The following is a 22,147-nucleotide window of genomic DNA, read 5'->3' as shown; positions in this document are numbered from 1 at the left end:
TAAGAGTGGCCAGTTCATGGTTGATTCCTGGCGTACAATCTCCTTGTTTTGTTCCATGCGCTTTTAAAATGGGTCAAGCAAAAAAATTTTGAATTAAAAACAAACCATTTTAGTTCTAAATCTCCCTCTTTCTTCAATCTGTTTCTCTGCTTCACTACTGTCTCTCTACCCTCCCTTTAACAGATCCAGAATAACTCAAATACTGTACCACAAAGAAAGCTCCTCATCAGATCTTCTCCTGGATAAGATTCTGATAGGAGCACTAGTGCTGAAGTGGCTTGAAACTGACAAGATTAAGCTTCTGTTTCCCCAGTGCTGTCAGACCTGCAGCATAGAGTCTTGTCAATTTCAGACCATACTGGTAATGCTCCAGACTGACATCTTTGTTTCTTCTCAGGCATTTGATGCATACTTCCTTGTAGCAGCTGTACATTTTCATAGCTGTCATGCAATCAATTTTTCCCAGTGTAGATATCAATATACTCCTAAGACAAGTGGGTTTCTAATGAAAAAATTACATAAAAATAATACAAGAAATAGAAGTATCTGAAATAAATGTTGTTTTAGAAAAACAAGAACCAAACTTCTAAGCAAGGACTCAGTCAGGCCATTAAAGGACCAAAGTGGGAACTTAATGACAGATGATGTTGATATACTGCTGATACTTGGAGTGATTTTTTTTGTCCCACAATCCACATGAGAAACTCAAGGTTATAGGATAGAAAGTGAAATAAAATTTTCAGTGGGAAAGTGAAATATGACCATGTCTTAAAATCACAACAGGGAGAACAGTTAGGAATTCAGAGTAATTAAAAGTTGACAAAGCATCAGGCTCAAGCCAGCTATAAAAAAAATTTGCTGTCCAAGGCTTTTCTGTTGTCCATGGTAAGGCAAGTAGCAGATGACTCAGCAGAGTCATGTTAATGCTGTTTAAAGTTTTTAAAAGATCAAGAAGAATGGACTGGATTATAATCTTAAAAGCAGTCCTCTGGAGGGAAGACAAACAAGAGGCCAGATAATATGCCTACACGGAATATATGGAATTTGGTAAAAGATTATCAGCATGAATACAGGGAATAAAGAGTATGCTTGCGGACAAGCAGGTAGTTGAATTGGTACACAAAAATAGTAGGCTTCACAGTAGGTCTAGGAAAAGACTGTAAATCTAAAACACAAATTACATCAGAATGAATAAATCTGTTACAGAAGAATGCACATAAATGCTGCTTTAAGCATCAAAAATTGGTATTTGTACTTTCCAAGGATAGAATGAGGTAATTTACCATGACTCAGTTTCAGGTCCATTTTTCTTCGTGGGCCAATTCTGCCTCTATGCGACCTCAATTCAGGACACAATTGTTTGTATGTTTGTAGGACAATGGAAATATTGAAAAAGATGCAGGAAAGGGGAGCAAAAGGATTCTAGGATTTGATACAGGATCAGTGCTTATACTAATCTGGCATCAGGGCTAGCAGAAAAAGAAAGAGATCACACTGAAGTGTAAAAGGGAAGGGAAAAGAACCGATTGGTGTCAAGCTGTTTACAATTGTAAACTCAGTGGCAAGGGGCCGTAGGTTGAAAAGTTAAGGAGTGAATTCCTTTTTAATACAAGCTGCCTTTCTTTACAAAGATAGCAAGAAAGTAGGAGTGTCCAAAGCACTAGATGTTTGTGTTTAAGATAAGAAAGAAATTGATTTGATTTAATACTTGGAGGGAGAAAGTAATTGAAATAATATTTTTTTTAAGTTTTGTGGTTTACAGTTGCAGTTTCTTATTGGCATCATTTCAGTACAAGGTTAATTCTCCTTCTCACTCTTTCACTGAAAAAAAGGTCCCATTACTTAAAACAAAATAATTTTCATTAATACTGATTGTGATGGGGTGTCTCAACCCTGCACTGGTCAAGTGGGGGTTAACCAATCACTTTAGGCCCAAGAGGCCCTGCCCCCTTGTCCCTGCTGCCCATGCTCTCTGTGGAGGGAACAGATAAAAACAAACTCATCATCTCAGTTGTGGCTAGCTGAGGAAGAGGATGGATGTGTGCTGCAGGCTCCTGCTGAAGGACTGTCAGCTCTCCAGACTGCTGAGGAGGGTATCCCGGACTATGCTATGGAAAGTCCACCAGCTACAGGGATAGACGGAGATGCCAAGCTGCTGCCTGTGGAAGACAGACCTGAAGTGGGCTCAAGGGTAGGAAGTGACCCAGGGAATGTGTTGGGAGCAGACACTTGAATCCACACTGCAGCCAGGTTGGTGTATGTGTGTGTTTTTCTCTGAAACCTACATTTTATGTCAAACTTCAAAACAGACAGACAAAAACAACCAACCAAACAAAAACACCTTCACTGAATGTCCCATCTTAAAAATTACGAATTGCAAAATTTCGTTTTACCTAGTTTGACAGCCCTGGGGACTGATGTCCTAATTATCCTCAGGACAGAGGCACATGGGCATTTTCCTGCCAATGTGACTCATCTTAGAGGTGGAGAGCCCAATTCTCAAATTAGGTGGTAGTTCAGCATAAAGCCTTCTCAAACTGCAGTTATTCTACTGAGCCAGCCACCAGAGAAGCTAATTATGTGGTGTATGTACTCAAGAGCTACTTATAAGCACCTGAGTCCCATCAATAACACCCTCACTGTTAGGAAACAGAGTGGGCAGTAGAGTTTTCCCACAGTGCAACACATTCTTAGGGCTAGAGTGTCAACACTTTGAGGGGTGGGAGGTCAGCGTTAGCCACTCCAGGATAGGGTTACTGTGACTCCTGTCTGTGCACTGCAGTGTGGATGCCAGAGCACTAAATTTGAGCATGGATCAGAAAATCCTTAACTTGTGGTTAAAATGCAAGATAGACTCTCAAGCCCAGGGCTCCCTGACACAGGTCAGCTGACTCGAGTTCCACTAACCCTAGGCTTATATTGCTGTGTAGATGTAACCCTGGAAGGCATGAGAGATTGCATAGGGCTTTGGGAAACCAGGAGAAGGTTAACAGGGATGTGTTGGGGCTATGAGGAACCAAGATTTGAGGTCACAGTACTGGGAGTGGGGTGGCACCTCTGCAGGGGCACAGGGTGAGGAGGAGCTTAGTGCTCCTATGCCAAACTGAGTAAAGATTACTAGATTAGCTAGGAGACATTGCTGAACTGGGCAGTAACTTGAGTTCTTCAAGATGTTTTGCCCCTACGGGTGCTAAACTGAGTGCCAGTACACTCTTGACCGGAGATTGTAAACAGCAATGTTTGTGGATTTGTGCCTGCACAGAGCAGTGCATCGTGCTCCCAAGTTGAGGGAAGATTAGGAGTTGCAACCCCCACCACAGCTCCAGTACTTTTTTGGCCATGAAGCAAAGAAGACTCCACAGCAGGGGGGAAGGACAATGGGAGGTGGAGCACCCATGGAGACAAAACATCTCAAAGAACACAAATTACTGTCTAGATAAACAACTTCTCCTCCTCCTTTGAATATATGTCCCTATGGATGCTCCGCCACAGGATGTGTGCGCGCCCATGCACCCTTGATTGGAGATTATAAATAGCAGGGTCTGCACCTGCACAAAACAGAGTCTCATGCTCCCAAGTGAGGGCATTCAAAGCGGTGCAGACCCACCACCACTCTAGTTCCTTCTCACCCACCCACAGCTTGAGATGCAGCAATTGTGGTGTCTATTGTTTCCAGCCGCTTCCTACCTTGTTTATATTCCCTGATTCCCAAACCAGGCAGTGACTAAAGGCTGACATTAGACCTCAAGAACCTGAACACCTACATCCTATCGTAGCACTTCAGGATGGTGATGCTAGCTATCATAATCCTGTCCCGGGATCCAGGGGACTGGTTCATCGCACTTCACCTTCAAGACACCTACTTTCATGTGACTATTTTATCCCTCCCACAAATGCATTCTGCATTTTGTCATAGGCTCGGATCATTACCAATAATGTGTCCTTCCCTTTGGGCTCTCCATGGCCCTGAGGGTCTTAAGGAAGCCCACTCAGCAGCAGCAGCCCACCTATGTCAGTGGGACATCATGGTCTCTTTCCATATTTGGATGTCTGGCTCTTCAAGGACCACTCCGACCAACAGACCTAGATAGCAGCCACCAAGACCCTATGTCAGTCTCTGGCCTGTAGTTACGCAAGTCATCCCATTTGTTAATCTGAATATTGGCACAACATTATTACTCTTCCAATGTTTTGGAATTTTCTCAATATTCCAAGATTTATTAAAAAGTAATATCAGCAGGCCAGAGATTTCTTACAGGATCAACTCTCAGGACTGTTGGGTGCAAGTTATCTGGACCTTCTGCTTTAAAAATATTTATCACTAGTAGATGTTGTTTAACATCCTCCGTAGTTACTAATGGACTGATAAGTACTCTATTATCCTCAAGTGATTTGAACACACCATTCAGCTTTTCCTCAAGTACAGAGCAGAAGTATTTATAGAACATTAATGTCTTTTTTGCATCATTATTAATAATTTTACCATCCTCCTCTAGTAACAGGCCTCTACCATTGCTAGGTTTTCTTTTGTTTCTAATATACTTTTAAAAACTCCTGGTAGTCCTTAGCTCTGTCAGCTATAGATTTTACTTGTCTTAAATTACTTTATCAATTTTCTACTCTTCATAACTTTTGACTAATTTATAGCAATTACTATCTATTTTCTCTCTTCTTATATTTGTTATATATAATGTCTTTATTTCTAATCGTTGCCTTCACTTCTCCATTGAACCAGGACAGGTTTTTAGCCCAAGTTGTCCTCTTTCTTGAATGCAGAATCATGGCTTTTTGGCCATCTAATAAACTCTTCTTAAAGAATCCCAAATTTTCATTTGAAGTCTTTGCAATGAGAAATAGGGCAACAGAAAGCCCATCAAATATTGTAGTTGTATGTCATTAAAGACTTTAACAGCGAGGACTTATGTGCAGTTGCTGAGAACAGGTAACCAAGGCATGTTGGCAGAGTGTGGATTTGATTACATCTACCCGTTAAAAAAAAAATAAATAAAAAAAAAATGAAGCTCTTTAAAACACCAAGCCGCATTCTAAACTTGGCTGGTAATTAGTTTTTGTCTCCTTGCTTCTGCAGTTACCTCTCAAACTAATGGCAACTCTGCACAGTGTATTAGTCCAGAAAGGGAATTCTGCTGTCACCTAATCAACTACAGTTTGACTTCAACAATAGTAACGGCCATTAAGAGCTTGTGGCAAGGGGAGCTGAGTCCAAATTCAGTTTAGTCCTCAGCTGAGGGCTGCCATGCCTCTAATGGAAAGAAAAAGAAGTGGAAAGAGGTTAGTGAAATCACTTCTGCTTTATCCAAATGGCTTCTTGATGTAGACAGCAATGTAAAGTATATTACATTTTTAGTGCATGTACCTTGTTATACATATAAAGACGCTGTAGCATCAGATTACAGGCACCTGAATTCTAGACTTCCGTACCACCAGACAACACACATGAAAAAAGGAAACTGACCATAGCTACCTTGCTAATTTCACATGGTTCTGAAAGTCATGCTTGACTTCTTTTCCTCATATTTATCACCAGCAATCAAATTTTTCAGTCCAAATATGCTCTTAGTGACACCTATGTAATCTCCTTGTCTTCAGTGGATTGCACAGGTATATCTGATTGGAACTTGGTAAGCAATTATCTTAATGATGCACAAGGAAGATCAGAATCCATCTTAATTCTCTGTGACTATGTCTTCACTACAGTGTAAATTCGAATTATCTATACTCAAGTAAATCCTGTTGAGTTAGGTCAGCTCACCTTAGAAGAAAGCAGCCTGCTGTGAAATAATACTCCAGATACAAAGAAGTATTGGATTACTGTTAACAGTGACACTGTTAACAGCTGGTGAGGGCCAGAGGGGTCAGTCATCTTGAGTTACCACCACATTCGAGTTAAGCGGTTTTGTGTGTGGACAGGACTCAAGTTAGGGGTAACTCTTGAGCTAGAGCTTGAGTTAACTGTTCAATGAAGACAAACCCTGAGTGGTGTTGGTTCTGTAGCACTAAGAGTCTGAAAAGTAGTCAACCAAGTGAAAACAAAAACCTTATTTTTATTACAAATATCAGTAGAGCTGACTACATGGGGAATACAAAATATGCTCCTTTTACAGTAAAGTTTACAGTCATTTTTCAGAAAAAAATTGCTGTTTAAGAGCTAATGCTACCTTAGCTTAATGCAAAATAAAGACATGCTGAATAAATTTACTAACAAAACTACTTTCAGTTTTGTTCTAAAAATCCTGAAAGTAAGTTCTTTGACATCTTATGTTGAAAAAGCTGGAAGCTCACACACAGAGAAAGTAATCAACAACTATTATGCGCAAATATCTAACCTTTATGCACACAAGTAAAAAATTCCACCCGCCTGCGGCAGAAGATGGAATTATACTGAATGAGTCAATCCTTTAATTCTTATTCAAAAGTTGGCCTTCACTGTACTCTCATTTAAAGAGATAAAAGTTCCTTTGTGAAATAAATAAATATTTTATGAAAAAATTAATGAGAATAAAATGTGTATTTTCTAAGGAACAGAAGAGCTCTTACCTGCTTTACCACTGTAACAGTTCCAGGTGCCATGGTAACTACAGAAGCAACAGCAGCAGCATCATGGGTCTCTGACCCCAATTCAATGATTTGCTGAAGGATGTTTACAGCGGTAGAGTCAAGTCTTTCACCTTATTAGAAAGATAATGGGCACAAGACAATTATAGCCAAGACAGCTCTAAGGTTCCGTGAATCAAAATGCTCTTCTCTCTCTGGCCTCCACCCTCACATGTAGAACTCCTCCTATATATAGAAGCAGCTCAATAACATGACATTTTAATAGTGGATCAATGGGAGAAAGTATTCACAAAATAAGTGTCCTCAGGAACAGGACGGGCATTTGCATAGTTCATTTTTATCCACATCTGAAAGTGATCTAGAAGAACTTATTGATTAAACAATCAATAGGCAGAACTTACAGCAGTAACTGTAAACTACAAAGCTGCAAAGCTTTATGACTCCAAATGAATATTTGCTAAGGGTTCAGCTTTAACAGAATCTGAACTCTAAAGTTATAATAATCAGGACAGCTATTTAGTATATTGTTTGTCTACCATTGCCATCTGTTTGACCATCTGCAGTTCCTCTCAACCCAGAACAACCACCCTTGTCAGTAATGTGCTGAAAGGGAAAATTAATTCTCTTTAGAAAGATCATGCCTGATCACTATTTGTATAGCAGTTTTTGCCACACTTTTTCATTTTCTGAGTGTGTGGGGCTCTGACAGAGGAATAGTCAGTTTACAGAATATACAGAACTGAGATTATGACCCTACAGCAGCATGAAGGGGACAGAACGTGGCCATAGCTAGTCAGTGAAAAATTCCTTTTGTTGTAAGGAACTCCTATCCCTTCTGCCCACCTATCTGTGTTTTAGATGTCTCTGGAAGAAAAGAACCTGGCAGAGCTACGTTATGTTGATACTCAGTTTGCATATGTTAGAGCAGCCACTAAGCTCCTTTAGCTCATGCTGGGACAGGGACAGAGCAGCCCACAGAACTAAGCGGGCCATAACTGGGTCCCTAACCCCAAACTCCACTCCGGGGAGAACATGGCCGATATAACTTAAGTTTCAAATATGAAGAAGTTGACATGCTGTTATTTGTATGAGTCAACATTATTTTATTTCTGCTTGTTTTAATGTATGTTTTAATTTGTTCTGGTGTGTGACTGTATAACTCTGCCTCTGGACAAGATGTTACTTCTCTTCAAGTTTTTCCAAAGGAAATATGTCAAAAAAATATTCTAAACAAAAAAGTCTGAAACACTAAACTAACAAAATATGTTTTGAAAGCTTTATGCTTAAACTTAACCCATATTATGCTTATTTTAAATTTAAATGTATGCATGACTGGGCAAAGATTGCAAAGGATTCCTCCGATGTATTCAGAATTCCCACTGGGGGAAAATGCAAAAATATATATATGTGTATATATATATATAAATTGTCAGTGATACCTCCTCATTTAATATGCTTGAAAATTCCATTCTGCTACCAATTTAACATGCTTAGCAAAGGAAATATGTGTTACCCAAAATTATAATCCCTCCGAATTCAGGTCAGGGATCAAGGGTGAACAATATACATTTCAAGAATGACTATACTAAGTCATAGTAATGGATCCATTACAAAAGTGGGATCCTGTGATAAGTAGTCTGCTAGGCAGCATCACAGAGACCCTTGTTTATCTCTTCATCAAACTCATACCCACACACTTTGTTCTTCTGTTTTAGTACTCTCAGAAGCTTGAAAATAATTTCTTCTTTCCCTCCCGATTTTGTCATTTTCCATTTAGCAAATATTAAATTAGTGCTCCCCTGTTTCTTGTCAAACACAAGCCAATACAGCTCTGGTGGGCTTATTTCCTCGTTTGCATACCATCATAATTAACTGAGAACACGGTAGATTAACTATTCAACTGTATATCTTCTGCTGGCTGGTTGACTCTTGCAGCAAGGCACAAATGTTATCTAGAGGATCGCAATTAAACATTCAACATTTATTCTGTCATGCTATTTGTCTGTACTATGATATTTTCTATATTTCATACAGGAAATTCCACAAATACCGTAGTAAGGTCAAAAACAGTGGTGTAATAAATGTTGATGATTTATTGATGATCACTGTATATATAGATGAGTGTGCATTGGTAATTATTTGGGTGTGCAGTGGTAATTATTTTTAATTTCTTATAAACAGTAATATGAATGAAAAATGAAAAAAAAAATTTTTTGGTTGACATGCCTAATCAGTTTCTAACCGCTTTATGGTAGACCAGCAGTTCTCAACCAGGGATCTGGGACCCCTGGGGGTCAGCGAGCAGGTTTCAGGGGGTCCGCCAAGCACGGCTAGCATTAGACTTGCTGGGGCCTAGGTCAGAAAGCTGAAGCCCAAGGCTTTGAGCCCCACCACCTGAGCAGCTTAGCTTCACAGGGGCCCCTGTGGCATGGGGACCCAGGCAATTGCCCTGCTTGCTCTCCCCCCCGCACCCAATGCAGGCCCAGTTGTTGTGGTACAGGTGGGCCATGGAGTTTTTATAGCATGTTGGGGGCAGCTCAGAAAGAAAGAGGTTGAGAACTCCTCTGGTAAACCACACTGTGGGTCCAAAAACTTGACATTGTCCTTTTAAAAACAATTACAGATGACCTTACAAAGAAATGTTTACCACACTACAGTATTAGTACCTCACTACCATATAGAAAATACCTTTTTAAAAATCAACACAGAAGAATAAATATTTCCTTTTCAAGTTTCCCACTGTATTCACAGGAGTTGGGAACTCTGATGAAAAGAAGATCTAGTCTACCCTTTCAAACTAAAAATATCCGTTACCATTCTCTGAGGTATATCTTAGGTCCTGTAATGCAGCTACAGCAGCTTGAGTTCCTTGAACGTCTTCAGCCTCTGTGATGTGCAGATACTGAGTGGATGCTTCCTCAGAAATTTCAGTTGTTAGCTAAAAAACAGGTCAATGATCTCATTTTAACTCTTGAGAATTACAGAGGGCACTTGGTGCCCTAAATTTAAATAAGGAAAAACTGGATGACAGATTTATAACAACATATTTTATGGAAGAACATGAGAAATCCTGGCCCCATTGAAGTTCATGGAAATTTTGCCATTGATTTCAATGGAAGCCATGATTTCACCCCATAAGCTTATTTATACTTCTATTAGACGTCCAGATAGTTGCATCAAATTCGTTTACAAAATGCCACGTTAATTTGACTTTATTTTTATTGTGCATGTAATTTATAATTAATAACCTAATTACACACTTGTTAGATTCTAAGGAAGATATTTTGGGCCAAATTCTCCTCTTACCTACACTGCCAATATAAATCTAGACAAATTCCTTTGAAGCAAGAAAATGACCCTTTGTGTCAAGAAGATTGGCTACTTACCTTGCAAAAAAAGTTATGTTGTCCACAAGTATTCCAGCTTCTGGTTTGCATGTGCCCTAATCACATGAGATCAAATTCTTTTAAAGAGCAGTGCTTGCTGGGACCACACTTGCTCCCAATAGCCAAGGGCATAGTCGTTGGGTCAGTCACAATGACATTTCAGTTCCTTCCCTAAAGCAGAATCCAAGTGATATAGGATTTTGCAGTAGCAGGGCAGGAGGGTGGGTTGTAGAACACAAGTGGATAACACATTTTGAAGAACCACAGTTACTACAGAGTGAGAAACCACTCTTCTTCAACTGACTGTCCACACAGATTCCATTTCTGTTCACTCGCAAGCAATAATCTCTTTTCATGGAGGTGGTATTCAGAATCTGCTGACACAAGGACTGCAGGACAATGCAGCCAAATCAGGCATTTGACCTGGAGTCCTCTGTCAGGAGTCATGTCGAGTGAAGGTGTGAACTGAACTCCAGGTAGTTTCTCTACAAATGTCATACTGAAAAGCCCTTTAAGCTTTAAGATAAGCTGCTTACAGTGTGGTGGAATGGGCTCTTATCTGTGAAAATGGGTCCAACTGAGCTATTGTAAATCAGTTACAATCAGGAACTTCTTATAGATATCATTTGATTCTTCATCCTGTCAACAAAGGCCAGGAATGTAACGGAAAATTCCTGAACAGTCAATCTTGACTACGCCTAAGGTGTGAAAGCTTCCCTTTGACCGTTATGAGGCTTGGGAAATAAAACTTGCAAATCACTTGATTCAGGAAAAAGTCAGTAACAACTTTGGGCAAGAATGTTAGGTGAAGCCTCAATGTTATCTTGTCCTTATGGAATACTGTATATGGTGGTCTTGTTGTGACAGCTTGGATCTCTCCTACTCTTCAGGCTGAGTTTACTATTACTATGAAGCAATATTCATAGACAGCTGGTATAAGGAACAGGTTGCTAAATGTTCAAAGGGAGCCCCATCAGCCTTATTACATAATGTCGAGGTCCCAGGAGGTTGGGGTCCGTATGATTGGAGGAAAGAAATGGATGAGTCCTTTGAAGAACCTACCAACTATAGGGTGTGTGAAAACTATGTAGCCAAAACTGTTACATGCTGGGGCTAGCAGCATATTATGGGCTGCATCCCACCTTCATCAAGTTTCGTCAGGATCCTAAGTATGAATGAAATGGATGGATAAACGTACATGAGTCCCAGTGCTCAGGGGATGAGTAAGGCAGCTGACAGGGAGACTGGGCTTGATTCTCCCCCTCCCCCAGCCTCCCGCTCACTCCCAGAGTGGATAGTTAGCATTTGCTGTTCTTGTCCATGGCAAACAGGTCTATTCACATTACAGAAGATGCTTCACAGAATTGAATCACTGACAGAACATTCATTAGTGCGTGAGTACTGTCTGTTAAGCTGGTCCACCTGCGTGTTTTTAAAATCTGAAATATGTAGGGCCATTAGAGTGAGGTGATGATAAACACACCATTCCCAGAAATGGACTGATTCCTGGCAAAGAGGCAGTGATTGAGCCTGTTGATGCCTGTTGACGTAGTACATAGTGATGTCCATCAGTATTTGGATAGTGGTTCCTCAGAGTGTGAGTAGAAATACCATGTATGCTAGGCAAAAGGCTCTTAGCTCTAGAATATTTATGTGGAGATTTAGTTCTTGGGGAGACCTTGTGTCTGAATTTGGTCTAGAGGAGATCGCCTTACAAGAGCTTGTCTACACAATAACCTAATCCTCACCAGCTGGGGTGTGAATTCTAGTACACACCAGCATGTCCTGCATTAACTGTAACTATCTGTGTGGACCCTGCTGGCACACATTAGAAGAGTCCTACGGTGCACTGACACAGTACTGCACTACATAAACGCACACAAAGGAATTTTTAGTGAGCGCCAGCAGGGCCCACGTGGGTATTTAGTGAGTGCACTCTGGTGCACACAAGAATTCACACCCCAGTGGTGCACCTTAGCACACTGCTTAGGCAAGCCTTAAGAGTGGCTACATCCATCACCAGTGTCTTTGTTGATAGGAATGGTGACAATGATCCTCTGCTGTACACCTGTAGGAGGGTCCGTCCACCAATCTAACGAGGGGACAACTTTTGTGGGACCATAAATATCATGATTATATGGGGTCTTCCAGGTAGCTACACTGATCTCAACCAGTCTGCGTGGCGTGTAGGTGGAGTCTGGCAAACTGTGACATGTAGGAGCAGTAAACCATGTTTTCCATTAGTCTGAGACATGCTCTAACTATTCATACTGGGCAAGTCTGGAGTTGACTGATGAAGTTCAGAAGAGTGAGGAATCTGTCTTGTGACAAGTAGGCTTTTTGGTACTGCGGAGTCCAAAATTGCCCCTATGAAATCTATTCAGTAAGGGTCAGACTGTATTTCTCCTTGTTCTCTCTGAAACCCAAAGCAGCGAAGAGCATGAAGGCTACCTTTGATGAATTGCTCACTTGCTGAGGAGACTGTCCTTGAATTAACCAGTTGTTGAAGTATAGGTAGACATGCACGTCCTTCCTCCCTAAGGGAGCCACCATGAATGCTTGGCACTTGATGAATACTCTGGGACCAGTGGAGAGACCAAAAGAAGTCATGCTGTATTGGTAATGTGACTAGCAACCAGCCAATTTAAGGTATTTCTTATGGGCTGGGTGAATTGCTATCTGGAAACAGGTGTCCTGTAAATTGAGTGCGAACTAATATTGAAGATCTAGGGTAGGAACTATAGAAGTGAAGGTCACCATCCTGAACTTGAAGCAATGTATGAATTGGTTGAGTCATTGGAAGTCCAGGATGGGATGCCAGTTCCCTTTCTTCTTTGGAATTAGGAAATAATCTGAATAACCCTCCTCACCTTGGAATTCTATAGGGACTTCTTCCACTGCTCTGAATTGCATAAAGACTTCCTCTTCCTTTAACAGTATCTTATCAAGGGTGTCCCTGAAGAGAATGAGAGAGGGAAGTGTCAGAGAGGGAGGGACTGGAACTGGACAGAGTACCTCTTATCCACAATTTCCATGACCCACTTTTTTGAGATAATCTGGTTTCAGGCCTCCTAAAAATAAAAGATAGTTCCAAGTGGGGGAAAAAGTAGATCCTGCTATTCTATGCAGACTCTCAACCATCCTGTCAAATTTTCTGGCATGACGTCAGTGCAGAGTGTGTGGCAGAAGGGTCTTCTCCTCTGCAACCTCTCTTTTCCTCAGGGGCTCTAAAGATCTTAGTTATCCATAATATTAGGGGAGGGTTGCCTCTGATAGGTGAGGCTTGTAGAGTTCCCTCCTTAGGGTTTGGGTATACCTTTCTAGGGATTGCAAAGTGATCCTTAAGTCCTTCAAAGTGTGCAGGGCTTTGACAGTGTGTGTATGAAATAGGTCACAGCCTTTGAAGAGAAGGTCCCCCCATGGTCATTTGAACCTCCTTCCATATTCCCGAAGACTGCAACCATGAAGCCCTGCACATTGTAACAGCAGCTGCTATACAACACGCTGCTGTGTCAGACATTGAGAGAAGCCTGCAGAGAAGAGTGAACTGCTAGTTGTCCCTCCATTATCAAGAAGTTTAACTCCTCTCTGTGCTGTGAGGGAGTCTCTCAATGAATTGCGACATCCGGCTCCAAATCAAGAAGTTTTATTTAACCTGGAACACATGGTAATTCAACAGACATCTAAAAGGTGGCTCAGGAATAAGCCTTTTGCCAAAGTAGTCCAGTTTCTTTGGATCTTTACCCCAGTGTCATTTTGGGTGGACTCTGAAGTTTAGACTTCTCATGAACTAGGGACCCAGTTGTTGGATGGTTATAAAAATACTCAAGCCCCTTTGAGGGGAGATGGTAGCTGGGATGACCAGAGCTCTTTGGCCGGCTCCAATACATCCTCATTTATTGGCATTGCACACCTGCCAGGGATCAAGGAGTGCAGGATGACCAATTGGTTCTGAGACTCCTCCTGTACTTGAATCTCCAGTGTGTCAACTGTTTGTTCCAGTGAACTCCTGAAAGATGTGTTAATTGTCTGGCTGGGTTGGGACCACTGGAGCGATGGCTTCATCCAGGGAAGATGTAGATATGTCCAGTCTCTTCTAATGGCAATCTGGTTCTTGCATGTCATCCTGTTCAATGTCCCAGTGGACCATTTTCTCTTCCTGAGGTGGTCTGTGAGGAAAAGAAGACCTGATTTTGGAAGCAGGAGCAGAGATGATATTTTCTGCTGTACTGCATCCCCCAGGATGCCCTGAATAGGGAATGGTTATGATGAAGAAGTGTACTCTTCCTGAGACTCCCAATGTCAATTACTTGTAGGGATGTCTTCTGGAGAGAATGTGTCACATTTATGGCCACCACCACTTCCTGATAAGATCTACTCCAATCAACCAATCATCCAGATACGGTAAAACATTTATATCCCAACGATGTAGGTGGATGGCAACTACTGCCAGAATATCTTGGAGGCAGAAGATAGGGTGAAAAGAAGCACCTGGTATTGGTAGATATCATTGTTGATTAGAAAATAAAAGAAACCTCTTGTGTGAAGGGTGAATAGCCACATGAAAATATGCATCTTGTAGGTCGAGAATCACAAACCAATCTCCTGAATCTAACAAGGGAATTACTGCTGAAAGGGTCACCAACCTGAATTTGTGCTGTTCCACATATCTGTTTAGATATTGGGATCTGAAATTGGCCTTCAACCTCCATTTCACTTGGAATCAGGAAGTATGTTGAATAGAATACCCTTCCCCTGTGCTGCACAAGAACTGGTTCTATAGCCCCAACACACAGAAGTGAGGCAACCTCATGTCAGCAATTAATCATGAGATGGTTCCCTGAACAGGGAAGGGGAGGGAGAATGGATAGGAGGGAACAGAACTGAAATGGACTGTGCAGCCAAATGTTATGGCTTCCAAACCCCATTTGCCCCATGTTATATTCTCCCATGCAGCTTGAAAATGGGAGAGGTGACATCCGAAAGGAGGGGATGGGGTTTGATATTGCAGCTGTAAATCCTAGTCAATTGGGGGGTTGAGACTCTCGACCAAGTCATCAGAACTGTCACTTAGAGGTTGTGGATGGCTGAGAAGATGTAGCTGTAGCTGAAGGAGGTTTCTTTTTAGAGTATTTTGGTCTCTTGGCTCAGGGCTCAGCTGTTCCACAATAAGTTGGATACAGGGTTGGGCATGCTCTTTGTGCTGTCTGAGACCAGCTAAATCTCCTTTAATTTACAGCAGTATAAATTTCCAAGGATCTTAACATAGCTCAAGTACTCTAGAATGTGGAGAGACGTACCTGTCAAACCTTGAAAGAGAGTGTGACTGTCAAAGGCAAGGTCCTCAGTGGTGCTCTGATCCTCACTTGGGAAGCCCAAAAGCTAAGATGCTCTTCTCATGAACACCACATTGAACACGATGCAGTGTCAGCAGCATCCAAGGAGGCCTGGAGTGATGTTCTTGCCAGGAGCTGACCCTCTTGAATAATGGCCTTAAATTGGTTATGTTCCTCTTGCAGATGATCCATAAAGAAATAGAATTTGTTGCCATTCAAACAGTCAAATTTGGCCATGAGCACCTGATGGTTCGTTGTTCTAAAGTGAAGTGTGGCTGAAGAGTAAGATTTGCAGCCAAAAATATTAAGCCTCCTGTGGTCCTTGCTGTACAGGGTGGACTTTGAGGTATGTTATCTGCTTTGTTCATTAACAGCCTCCACTACAGGGAATCTGGATCCAGGTGAGAAAATTAAAACTCTGATTCCCTGGCAGGGACAGGATACTTTTTATCTGCCCTTTTGTAGGTAGGTGGTATGGTAGCTGGGGTTTGTCAAATAGATTTAGTGGGTTCCATAAGAGTTTCACTGACCAGAATGGATGCTAAACTATAAAATATTCAGGAGTTTATGGTTGGATACTTGAACCTCCTCTAAAGGAATCTGAAGCATTTCAGCAATTCGCTTAATCAGTTCTTAGAACTGCCTGAAGTTATCTGCCACAGAAGGCAGTGGAGGCATCACAGCTTCACCAGGCAATGAGGAGGAAATATTTGTAAAAGGCATCAACTCCTTGTCTACCCTTGATTTTTGCACCACCAAGGTCTCCCCCTCAACCACCTCTGCCACAAGCTATGCTAGAGGAGAATGAGCCCTTCTTTGCTCCCTCCGATGGTGTGAAGAATTGCTGCAAATTGTTGACAACAGAATGCCCAAAGGTCCCAACAAGGATATTGGTGGAGGCATCCATCTGTGTTCTTGTCATGTGGGTGTCGTTTGAGGTCTATCCTCTGCCAATTAATCAGTGTAAGAGACACAGTTATGTGTTTTAGAGTAGACAGGGAAACCATGTACCAATATCTGAGAGTCTGAGGAGTCCTTCTAAACATACTCCAAGGTGTGGGGGAGGATAACTGTTCAACTTGTACGGTAGACAACAGCGAGTATGGTACTTTAACTAATGGGGGGTGGTAACTGAGTAAGTCTTGGTGTGGATAAACCCGCGGTACCAGTTAACAGAGGAGACTCCAGCTCCAAAAATACTAGAAGGTCCTTGAAATATCAAAATTCTTGAGGTACCAATGGCATCAAAGAATGGGTCGAGCAAGAACCTGTGGAGGATGGCTTTGGTACCAAGGTAGCTGGCACCCAGGGCTTGGCATTGGAAAGAGTCGACTGCGATTACATCAGTAACATAGGCAGTTGAACAGTCTTCGGTATCATACACTTCCATGTTATCAGTACCGACTGTTGTTTGGGGACACGCATAGAATACTCCTGGAAGTGGCTCTGCAGCTCTGGGTATGGGTACCTGAGCTCGGTACCAAGTCTGTCTATGACAATTGACTTCTTGAATCTGTCTTCACTGTCCTTGCAGTACAGAAAGCACTCAGAGCCTGCACTGAATTCCCTTTGGGACCGAGGTCTCCATAGCGTTCTCGGGCATCGGAGTCAGACTTTCTCAGAGGTTTAGTCTTTATCTCTTTCTGCATCCAGGCAGCAGATGTCGATGCTACCTTTGCTGAGGTCTTCAGTGCTGTAGATGTAACCAGTACTGCCTACGTCTCAAGTAGTCGCCAATGACCGAGATCTTGAGGTAGACAGGGCACTAGCCGTACTGGGAGGTCTGTGTATGTGGTGCGGGTTGTCCTCTGCCCCTGAAGCTGGTCTTAAGGCTTCCTTCATCATCAGGAATTAAAACTTGATCTCCCTATTTTTTCGGGATCTACCTTTGAAAGAAGTGCAGATCCTACACTCACTGGGAACATGAGTATCTCCCAAAGAGTGGAGGTACTGAAAATGCCCATCACTTATCAGGATAGTCTCGCAGCAGGAGAGACACCTTTTAAATCCCAAGAGCCCAGCATCTCCAAGCAAAACAACAAAAGATTACCCCTTAATAGGGAAAGATTTTAAATCAATGTATGTCAATCTATAATTTTTTAAAGGAAAGATAAAAAGGGAACAACTGTTCCAACAACTATAAACACTATCAAAGAACTAACTACATACTAACTAACTACTAAATACAGTACTAAAGAGAACAGGCACACAGCAGACTCCATCTCAGGCCAAAGGACGTTGACAAGGGACTGAGGGCTGTTCGTCCATGGCCCTTTATATCTTTGGTACAGGGCATGAGGGTGTGAGTGTGGATGTGTGGACCAAACAGGCACGGCCACCAAAAATCTCTGATCAAAGATGTAGAGTACAGGCATACCTGAACTGGAGCACCCACAGGGACAGTATTTGAAGAACCACCAATTATTATTTTGTTAATCCTGCTAGACATTACAGTAGTTAACCTTAGCACTGTATTACTCCTGGAGGAATTCTGCACTGCTGCACATGCAGAATTTGAGCAGAAATTAATGTTGTGCATACAGAATTTCCTCCCCCCACCCCGCACAGAAACGGGCTGCAGAGCTGCTGGCCGCCAGTAGGGGCTGCTGGACCCAGCAGAGCCCAGCTCGCAAATAGAAGACACTGCCGGGGGAGGGAGAGGGAGCTGGAGCGTTCCTGGAAACTGCAATTCTCAGCATGCCCTGAAGGAAGGAGGTGGTGTGCTGGAAACGCCATACAAGCTCAGGACCCAGCATCAGGTTGTTTCTCCTTGGGGAGAAGGAGGGGGTGCAGGTTTTGGCTTGGGGGGGTCCACCTCTCCTGAGCTTGGGGTGGGGGAGTGGGGAGAAGGAGGGGGTGCAGGTGTTTGGGTTGGGGGGTCCACAGCTGGGTTCTGGAGGGGAAGGGGTGCAGGTGTCTGGGCTGGGGGCAACCCGCATCCAGACTCTGGTGGGGAGGGGGCAGAGAAACAGAACTGGGTTGTTAAAGGGGTTTCTTTAACTCTCTACTCCTGGGGGAAATTTTGTGCGTCTCTGTATTGTTACAGACATACTTGCCGACAGGTATTTTGAAATAAATTAGCAAAATAATGGAAACTGGCATGATTATATAATGTTATTTTGACAAATAATATATGCAGAATTTTAAATTATTGTGCGCAGAATTTTTAATATTTTAGTGCAGAATTCCCCCAGGAGTAACTGTATGCATTCAAGCCAGAGATAATGGATAGAAGACAACTTTCGACCATGTAAGAAAGTCCATAATACACTTTTTACACACATTCTAGATCATATCTTGTATTTTCTAGAGAATTTGGAAATTCTGGGGCAAAGATGTAGCAATTTTGTATTTACCTCCCACTTTGCTTCCCCGTCATGTTCCACTAATTTCAGGCCATGCTTGTTCTTAAGATGTCTGTTGAACTCCCATTTTGTACCATACACAAAACTGCAAACTGGGCATTTAATGCCACCTGGGGAAAAAACAAAAACAAAAGAAGATATTTTTGGTATTATTTCCCTTAAACTTCAATGATCCCAGAGAGTACCCTCTTACTACCCTTACATTTTTGGGATACAAGAAAGCTATTCAAGCCTATTCAAGTTTGTGCCTTTTTCTGTCAACTTAAGCAGCAATAACTCACAAGATTTTGCTTTCTCCATGTATTAAACACTTACTATTTTAAGTATAATCAGACTAGCTGAACCACTACAATGTGTATGATACAATTTTGAGTGGATCTTCTCCTCACCCAGTTTGTGTTTCTGTGAGGGGCATGTGAGCCCCAGGGTAGAATGTAAACAAACTATTGACTGGCAAGGACCTGTGTTTTTTGTTTGCTGCACAACTGGAAACCCTCTGAAGGACGGTGAGTACACGTGTGAGAGATGAACCTCTCCACCAAAGAGGACTACACTGATCCTGACCTTCACATCCCACTGCTGGGCCAAAAAAAAAAAAAAAAACACCACCAAAACACTACTAGGGAAAAAGTGCAGAATGCATTGGTTCCACTTATACAATTATACTTTGTAGACTGTACTGGCTAGCAATTTGTTTTTAGATGGAATTAGTGCCAAGATTTTAAATCTAAAAAGCAGAGATAGGCATGAGCCAAAAGTTTACATCTAGATTCACCCACCCAAAATTCCTCCAAGTTTGGGGGTATCCATATTCTGAGTTTTGATTTAGGCCCATCTGTAATATAAAGCCTTGTATGTGAATCACAATATTTAGGGAGGGGGAAAGGCTATTAGATCTTCCATCTCTTCAAAGGATGATCAGTTAGAGACTTTTTTTTTTTTTAATGGACTCATCAACAAGGTATCTGAGAACCTCCCCATTATGTATAATCCCAGCAGATAAAAGCAATTTAGATGCTCAACCCAACATCTTGCAGGACTGGAGCCATGGCAGCCTTTGTCTCTGAATTTTGTTTCCCCTTTTTCTTGATACAGCTCCAGTTTGTTGGCCCTTGAAGTACGAAGCAAGGCCTTAGTGGGGTGAAGTGCTTTTATGAGTGGTGGAGTTCTCTGTCAAGTAGATGTTTGACCATTTTTTCAAAATACTGTCATACTCTTAACATTGTAAATGTTTCCAAAGTCGGGTCCGTGTTTTGTTAATAAAAAGAAAAACAAAACTCCTTTAATGCTGTTGTTCAGTGTTATCAGACTTCATAGCAGTACATCCAGTAAGATTATTCACTTTTCTGGGACTTCTGCAATATCCTTGTTTTACTTTGGTAACATAAAATGGAAACTGCACCTTACCCTAAATATCTTTGCTTTTGTGAGTTTGAACTATAGATTTATTTTAACATTTTTAAAGTGTAAATACAGGTATCTTTTCATTATGGTCTTTAAACGGATATGGTACGTTGTTTACAGTGTCTTCACAGCAGCATAATTAAAAAAACTAGTACAGTATGACAAAATCATAAACTTCCAATTTCTACATTAGATTTCACCAATTTTTTAACTGTTTTTTTATGAAAATAATTTGGTCAAATATCAGAACTTAGATGCATGCAGTTATGCAAATTAGTATTTGTTTTCACTGGATTTTTTTTCATCACTAAACCAAACTACAAATAGATTGAATACAACGGTGTGTTGTATCAGATGACTAGACCACACTAAATTAAATAAATATAAATATTAGGGGAGCTCCTTGTGCCTTCTTAAGTACTATGCCACCAGATGGCCCTCTAGACATCATCATCCATTCCCCTGGCAAACGATGGCTCCAGCTAGTGCTATCTAATTAAATGCTTGATGTGTACTCTGGTAGGCTGATTACAAGTCAAGTTCTCATTGCACACAGTATTGCATGAATAAAGTGATTAGCTAGAACATTCATTTGTACAGCAATGGAAAGCTAGCATACGGTATTCCGCAGATGGAGTGAAATTAAACTTTATATTCTGATAAAACAGAACAAAATTTAGTTTAGCTGCCAGGCTCTTTCACTGACACTTATTAATCCTCAAGGATGCCACTCTCTCCCTCTCCCTAGATATTATAATCTTTACCAAACCTCCCGATTACAGCAGAGGCTCACTGCTATGTCTTTATAACTAAAGTGAAATTGCTTCTCTATTAATGGGCATAATATGAAACAGAGTACAAAAGAAAACTAGCTTTAGTTCAGGTTAGGACAAAGATACTCTCCATTGCAAAAAAGGGAAATCAAATATTCATTCTACATCACACTTTAATAAAAAATCATCTAGGAGAAAGACCTTTTTATATTACTTCTAAATTAAAATTACTAGAACACTACATCACATTAATTAAAGCTGCAACCTTTGTCATTGTGACTAATTAAAGAACAACAAATGGAAATACACAAATTGCTGATGTACAACTGTGCCAGTTAATTGGCATCAAAGCTCAGGAAAATTAATTTCTACTCAATTCATTAAATACTTGGGCCAGATATAGAAAACGTCAGTGAATGACATACCTTATCCACTTTTGACACCAATATTTGTGTCTATAAAATAATGTAATATATACTTCCAAAGCACCTTCCATCATAGGATCTCAATGCACTTTTAAAACAATTAATTTACTAACACAACATCCCCATGAGATCGGTATTATTATTTGTATTGCAGTAGCACCAACAGGATCAAGCTGTGATTGCAAGATGCTCTACAAACACAGAAATAGAAAGTTCCTGTCCTATAAAGTCTATAAGCCACATGAAGAAGACAGACTATGGATATGAGGGAAACAGGGTGAAGAGACGGTAAGTGGGTCATCTGTAGTTTAGACAAAGAAGGGATAAGTGATTTGTCCTAGATCACAAAGAAAGTCTGAGGCAGAACTGGGGACAGAATCCATGCTTCCTGACTCCCAAGATCAGGAGATTATCTCCATACCATGCTTTCCTGTTTGATTACCTAACCAGGCAAGTGACCAAGGTTCCAAAAGCAATTAAAAAAAAACAAAAGAAACCCATTAAAAACTGTGTACAGTAAAAACAATGAGGAGTCCTTGTGGCACCTTAGAGACTAACAAATTTATTTGGGCATCAGCTTTCATGGGCTAGAACCCACTTCATCAGATGCAACGAAAGCTTATGCCCAAATAAATCTGTTAGTCTCTAAGGTGCCACAAGGACTCCTTGTTGTTCTTCCTGATACAGACTAACATGGCTACCACTCTGAAGTGTGCACAGTGTATCACAAGATATTTTTGAGCCCTATGCCAGCTGAGCCCATACTGTTAGAATATTAATTTTCCACTGTTAAACACTTTTTAAAAATCAATTTTGTTGTAAGTTACATAATTCTATAAAGCTGAGGTGTATGAAAGTATCTGCTTTTCTGCATTCACTGCT

The 22,147-nt window shown here is 41.2% G+C and overlaps 1 protein-coding gene across 4 annotated transcripts in view; it reads right to left on the bottom strand.

Annotated features, from left to right (window-relative positions):
* ZFAT (zinc finger and AT-hook domain containing) overlaps window positions 1–22,147 on the bottom strand; it is a 232,878-nt gene that overhangs the window by 10,932 nt on the left and 199,799 nt on the right. For all 4 annotated transcript variants that reach the window (XM_048841712.2, XM_075124919.1, XM_048841711.2 and 1 more), the window contains 3 exons: window positions 18,655–18,773; window positions 9,391–9,514; window positions 6,559–6,689 (listed from right to left, as the gene is read on the bottom strand). In XM_048841712.2, the coding sequence (XP_048697669.1) occupies window positions 6,559–6,689; window positions 9,391–9,514; window positions 18,655–18,773 (374 nt within the window). The remainder of the gene's footprint in view (window positions 1–6,558; window positions 6,690–9,390; window positions 9,515–18,654; window positions 18,774–22,147) is intronic.

This window comes from Caretta caretta, chromosome 2 (genome assembly GCF_965140235.1).
Source record: "Caretta caretta isolate rCarCar2 chromosome 2, rCarCar1.hap1, whole genome shotgun sequence".
Taxonomy (NCBI): domain Eukaryota; kingdom Metazoa; phylum Chordata; order Testudines; family Cheloniidae; genus Caretta; species Caretta caretta.
The sequence above is the reverse complement of the archived record's forward strand: the minus strand, read 5'-3'. Positions and strand labels throughout refer to the sequence as shown.